This window comes from Megalobrama amblycephala, linkage group LG2, assembly GCF_018812025.1.
Source record: "Megalobrama amblycephala isolate DHTTF-2021 linkage group LG2, ASM1881202v1, whole genome shotgun sequence".
Taxonomy (NCBI): domain Eukaryota; kingdom Metazoa; phylum Chordata; class Actinopteri; order Cypriniformes; family Xenocyprididae; genus Megalobrama; species Megalobrama amblycephala.
The window spans coordinates 36,400,548-36,407,116 of record NC_063045.1 but is presented as its reverse complement, the minus strand read 5'-3'; the positions used below and the strand labels follow the sequence as shown (position 1 = coordinate 36,407,116).

The window sequence follows — 6,569 nt, the reverse complement described above, 5'->3', positions numbered from 1 at the left end:
TTTTGGTATTTGAAATGAAGCTTAAAATAAAATATTTTAAAAGTTAGACTTAAAAAAAAATGTTGCCTTGGCAAATAACTATTAGATAATGTCAGCAAAAAAAGAAAGGCTACGTGATACAAAGTGGACAGTTGGTAACTGTTGAGAATGTAACATTTTGGACAGTAGGACTATTTAGAGGCTTAGTTATTTTCTAAACAAAAACAGCTATACATGGGTTTCAAAGACGTCACTTCCGCTATGCCCGCCGCCATATTTGGGACCGGTCACAGCTGCGCGCCCTGTTTAAGTCTATGGTGACAGCAGCTACAACTACCAGAGGAAGGCCAACAAAACGCTCTCAGAAGGTTCACAACAAGTTTATAATATATCTTGGATATGTGGTGCTGTTAGCCGTTTCAACAGTCGTCAGAACTTCAAATTTATTTGATTTATTTGAAAATATTATGAATTCTAGTTGCTGTGTTTCGGCGTGTTACAGGATGAACAAATTCACGACACCAGCTGACTACATTACTTAGTTCAAGTACATGCGTGCATGATTTTGTGCAAATATAAGTTGTAATTTTATGTATAGCTTGTATAAATATATATGAATTACCATAGGATGTGTCCTGTTGAGTTAATTAACCTTCTAGCAAAGCGCTTCAGTTTACGGGTGTTCATTCAGCGCGCGCAGCTCAAATAATACTGTTATCAAAATGAATCTGTTATTGATGTTATTGTATACAAAAAAAAAAAATCTGTTATTGTTCATGATCCTTATTATTAATCAAACTATGTGTTGATGAAAATAATACTAGAATATAAGAGCTAGTTATTAAAAATAATGCATTCGTTTTCTAAAAGAAATATTAAAGTTTTAATAATACTGTGTAGTAACGTTAAACATTTTAATGACTTAATCATTGCTGTTTGAGCTGCGCACGCTGAAGCTGAAGAGAATAAAAAAACCCATAAACTGAAAGTTAATTAACTTTCAACTTTTTAATTAATCAACGGAACACATCCTATATAAAATAATCCAGATATTAATACAAAATAAAAATATTACAACTAGTATTTGCACAAAATCACGCACAGATGAACTTGAAGTAACCTCATTGAAACTCCGAAACACAGCAAATAAGCCCAAATAATTCACAACGTTATTTTACAAGTATATACGATTATAATATCATGTATAAGAAGAAGACAGTCCCAATCATATTAATGTTTTGTCTTACTTTTTGAGCGCTCGCGCTGAAGCTATAGATGATCATCAGCTCTGTGGGTTATTTACCTCAACGAAACACATCCTTTATGAGAATAATCAGATATTTATACTTAATAAAATTAATAAGTTTTATCTGTACAAAATGACGCGAATGCACAAGTGAAGTTTGAACAAGTTATGTAATCAGTGTTTAACTCAGTCGACGCGCTCTTACCACAACAACACGCTGAAACAACAACACAGAGAATTCACAACATTTTATTACAATAGTGTCCTCGTTATAATGTTACGTAAATGACAGTCCCAGCAGTTATTAATGTTGTGCATTGCTGTTTGGCTGCCAGTGGTGTGGTCCCTTCTGAATGAAGCCAATAATTCTGCCGATCTAACTACTTTGGGATCAAATAAATTTGTAGTTCTGACGACTGTTGAAACGGCTAACAGCACCACATATCCAAGATATATTATAAACTTGTTGTGAACCTTCTGAAAGCGTTTCGTTGGCCTTCCTCTGGTAGTTGTAGCTGCTGTCACCATAGACTTAAACAGGGCGCGCAGCTGTGACCGGTCCCAAATATGGCGGCGATAGAATACAGTGACGTCACATGAAACCCATGTATAGACTACTTATGAGTTATTAGTCCTGATGTGAAGGATTTCCAACGGACACAGCAGCGCATGAAGTGGGCGGAGCTTCGGTTGCCGCTGAAATGAACGGCGCTCTGAAGCGCGCGGAGTCCAGGCACGCGTCGCTATACACGCACCTGACGACAACGGTCGCCGCTCGAGCTGTGATGATGTTAGTCAAGGTCTCTTCACACGTGATCACTCTCATCACTTCACCATGCAGACCTGCTTCTGCACTCAGCTGTCTTATTTTATGGTAGTATTATTACAGTACAATGAATGTAAAAGGCTTAAGAATTTGCATGAGAGTCATTTTATGACATTAAACATACATTCCATCAGCAGGATAATGCAGCGAGCCCAGACATCCAGTCACCTAATGAAGATCTGTTGGACTTTGCCACAGGTGAGATGTGGTTTATTTTAGACATAAGAAAATGACAGAGTAGTTGGATATACAATTAAGAAGTTAAACACCATTGTGTTTTAATTACTTTTTATTAGGCTCCTAAACAAATATTATTGTTCTCAGTTGTATATTTTTTGCAAAAAAAAAAAAAAAAAAAAAAAAAAAAAAAGAAAGAAAAAAGAAAAAGTGTTGTTATTTTATTTTTTTTATTTTTTTAATCTTACTCTTACCACAGGGGAGTGTCAGTCATCTGTCCCACATGAAGTGTCAGAGCAAACAGATCTCTCTCTAGAGCTGGTGAGAGAGTGCAGCTTTAACAATAACATCTCTGCATGATCTTCTAACTGCTTTACATTTTTTATTATACACTATAAACTTTGTGTTTTTTAGTTATTACCTGTCTTATTATGTGTCTAATTAAATTCGCCAGAATTTCTCTGTTTTGGGCTTGTCCCCCACCCAAACTTTTTAATTTCCCTCCCTCTATCATAAATGTATAGGCTAGTGTTAAAATCAGGGAGATTCTAATTTGGAGGAGTTTAAACATCAGCAATTCCATTAATTTAAACCCTTATGCTGTGTTGAAAACACTGTTACACATTTGATGTTCCCGGTCAAGAATGACCAGCCTTTTAAAAATTGCTTGTAAATTGCTCATTATGTTCAAGTGAAAGTAAAATTGACACGACGTGTGGCCAAGAATGGTGTACCATACTCTGAATTTGTGCTCTGCATTTCACCCATCTGCACACAAACCATATTAAATTTAATTCAGAAGCTATTTATTTATCCAATATTTCACAAAAAAAAAAATATATATATAAAAATTAAAATCCAAACCATGATACCAGTCCACTCAGAGGTTGATTAGGGCCATGATCTGATCTTTAATCCAAGATATGTGATAAATGTAAATGAACAGATTTAAGATGTTTCTCTTTTTTTAAGTAGTCACAAATGCCCCTAACTGAAGTTACTACATGTACTGTATTTCACTCCTTGGGTTGACCAATGAAACGTTTGAAACTGAAACTGCTTGCCTTTTCTAAACAAGCTTTTGTGGTTTATTCTTGGTCACAGTTGTGAAAGTATGCTTAATGTCTCAAACCCAACTAATTTCCAAAGTTGCAAACACTAAAGTAACATAATATAGTTTTTTTTTTTTTACTTCCAGACAGTTATTTGGAAAACAGAAATGAATAAATGTATATTTCTTTAAATTTGTACTTTCTTTCACTTAATGCAACAAAACAGACATAATTTGTCTGAGGACCGTAATTAAACTGGAATTAAATAGCTTTAAATAGCTTTAGTCGTGTAAAACAGCTTTAGTCGTGTAAAAAAACACCTTTTTGACCCTTCAATACATTTCAGCCACAAGTAACCCGTGGGATTAAATGACTTCAAAACATTTTAGAGAACCGGCAAACAGCAGAGTCATGAAAAAATATTCACACGCTGCAGCTGCTGTTTTCCACAAGAAAAATGTCCTGTGTGACATAACTGAAGATCACTTCTCTATTTTGTGTGTTAGTGACTCATAATTATCTTGTCAATGCAAAAGTCGTTCAGGCCACACTTTGTCTGCATCCTTATATTTGTAATTCAAATAACTGGGCAATCTATTCAGATTCTGTGGCATGTCGTCCGATACATTCAATTCCTTCCCTTGGACAATAATTCCTCACTTGTTCAGGTATGCAAACTGAATAACTCTGAATGAGCTCATTCTGTGCGTGATGTTCCGAGACCACATGTTTGACTAGATGAATCACATCTCTGATGTCTCCATACCAGTGCTCACATACTTCACCAATTCTATTACTGAGTAATAATCATGTGTCTCTCTCTCCACAGCTTCATGCCACTCTCAGGAGAAAGCAAGAGGAAATATCTGCCCTGAAGGTGGCGAATGCCCAGCTGAGAAATTTGGCTAAACAGACTGAGCATTACACTACATTACTAGATGTAAAGCATTTTTTCGCCCCCAGAAATTAATTTAGTGAACGTTCCTTATGGTTGTGAATAATCTATACAAAATACTCTTCCATCCATGAAGAGCAATCTCATAGCAAAAAAAAAAAAAAAATTACAGGCCTTCAAGTCACAATTTTGAAGTCAACATAAAGTTATTTACCTTCTTATTGCACAACCCTGGTCTTATTGTGAACACTTCAACTGTTATTCCAAAGAAAAAAATGTTTGTCTTTGCTCCATTATAGTATGTAACATCCACTTCTCACCATCCAATCAACTCCTGACTGATAAAATCAGGTCCTGCCCAACCATTTTCTAATTTAATATCCTGTTTCACCATCAGATTTGGAAGTAAAATGCACTGTGAATGGGAATTCATGTTGATATTTGATCATGGGAACCCTGATAAATAGGTTGTGTTTTTCATGTTTTTCACAGTTCATTTGATCAAAAATATTTGAATGATAATGAATGAAATATATAATGAAATATGTATATATATGGGAATTGTTTTGCATTATAAATGTGAATTTTTTTTTTTTTTTTGATTTTAGCACAGTAACAAAAATGCTGACTTGACCAATCAGAAGCCAGGACTGCAGGTATCTATTTTATATACTGTTACATTAAATTAAACACACATCTGAGAAAGTTTAGCAGCCAGAGAGCAGTACGACCTCCAAACTGGGTCACTATGATTTTGCCAAGACATGTTCCTGGATCAACATCTACAGGAACAACATTCCTGTCCAAAAACATAGTCCTAACCCTATCCCTACCCATAATTTATCCCTTAAATCAGCAGGAAATGATAGGTGAATAAGAATGGTGTAACCCTTGTTGTAAGCCTAAACTTGACATAAACTGTAAACTTGTCTCTCTAATCTGATTGGTTGATTGGAATGTTGTTCCAGGATCAACAAAGATGTTGATCCAGCAACATGTTATATCACGTTAACCTCCACACTGTCGTTGTCACTCCCACAAATGACCGTTTGTCAATTCCACTTCCTGTATAGGCTTCGTTCCAGAGAGACTTAGTCTCACACTGTACCTCAGTGAGTCCAACAGAGGACCATTCTTCTGAACACTGCTGGATCTCTCTGCTGACACAGGAAGAGCCATCGGATCCATCTTCCACAGCTTTAACTAACTCCACCACTGCTGACACACAAAGCCCAACATCAGGGGTCAAGCGGCAGCTGTGGTCCAGCTGGAATGAGCTTCTCTGTGAAGATGCCGAGGACTGTCCGTCAGGTTCCAAGTGGCTCAGGCTTGATAATGAACTTGTACAGGTAGACTTGGAGCATCTGAAGGCCCAGCTGGACCAGGATGAACAGACTCCTCAACAACTAATAGAAGATTCAACGCTGACTCAGAATCAAAGCCTAGAGATGTCCTCTGAAGGGCTGATTGCACAGAGGAAGAACATATTTGGGGCTTTCCATGGACTTCTGGTGGTTACGGAAACCCCATCCATCAAGTCTGATCTGAACATGAACAGTGATGATGGGAAAGTTGTGTGCTTCAAGACCGCAATCAGAGACCACAGTACAGTAAAGACAAAGGTTTTCCCACATGGAAAGGCATTCACCTCTCACACACCAAGTGGATCTTGTCGGTTCCTTTGGGTTCCTAATGAGCACTGAACAGATGTATGATTCAAAGTGTATTCTATGTTTACACCAGCCAGACCTTATTTGAGCAAGGCTGTTTCTGAATTCCCACACCTTCATAGTATGTACTGAATTCTATGAAGATCTTCTCAGCCATTGGTCAACCATAAGGCCCGTTCACACCAAGAACGATAACTATAACGATGACTATATTAGCGTCCACACCAACAGACAATATTGTTGTTTATTGTAAGTGTGCGCTGCAGTTTTGTCTTCTGCCACTTTAAAAGCTCAAGCTCTTTAAAGCAGGATGGATTCATCAGCTGGAAAACAATTTCTGAAAGTGATTACAACAATATTGTTCCTTTGTGCTGTTATTCTTACAGTTGTGGTGTGGACTCTGCTATTCTGTTACATTTAGAATGATTTTTACAACTATCTTTATCATTATAGTTATCGTCCTTAGTGAGAACAACCTTAAAGGTGCTAAAGAGGATCTTTGCGTCGACTGAGAAACCAAAGACTGTTAGTGAGTTTTTGAAATGAGCGCATGCGTAAGAACAACCTCCCTCCTTCACAGCTCATGTCGAGGGAACGCCTCCCAAAACTCGTGCACGAGTATTGGAACACGAGTGTTTACCACCGGCATTCGCTGTGTGGTGTTAGTGGATTCATTATGTCGGACTCACCGCAGGTAACTCATAATCTGTAGTTGTTACTCCTG

The 6,569-nt window shown here is 37.2% G+C and overlaps 1 protein-coding gene across 2 annotated transcripts; it reads left to right on the top strand.

Moving 5' to 3' along the window:
• The first annotated feature begins 1,734 nt into the window (after positions 1–1,734).
• Positions 1,735–6,350, top strand: LOC125257160 (multicilin). 2 transcript variants are annotated; one of them, XM_048173641.1, is made up of 6 exons: positions 1,735–2,099; positions 2,189–2,249; positions 2,488–2,549; positions 4,110–4,220; positions 4,784–4,831; positions 5,249–6,350. In XM_048173641.1, exons 1-6 carry the CDS (start codon positions 2,061–2,063, stop codon positions 5,876–5,878), a joined length of 951 nt encoding a protein of 316 aa, XP_048029598.1. In that variant the 5' UTR covers positions 1,735–2,060; the 3' UTR covers positions 5,879–6,350. The 2 variants fall into 2 exon arrangements, with proteins under 2 accessions (XP_048029598.1, XP_048029592.1); XM_048173635.1 differs by having other exon boundaries at positions 2,186–2,249.
• Positions 6,351–6,569: the final 219 nt, after the last annotated feature.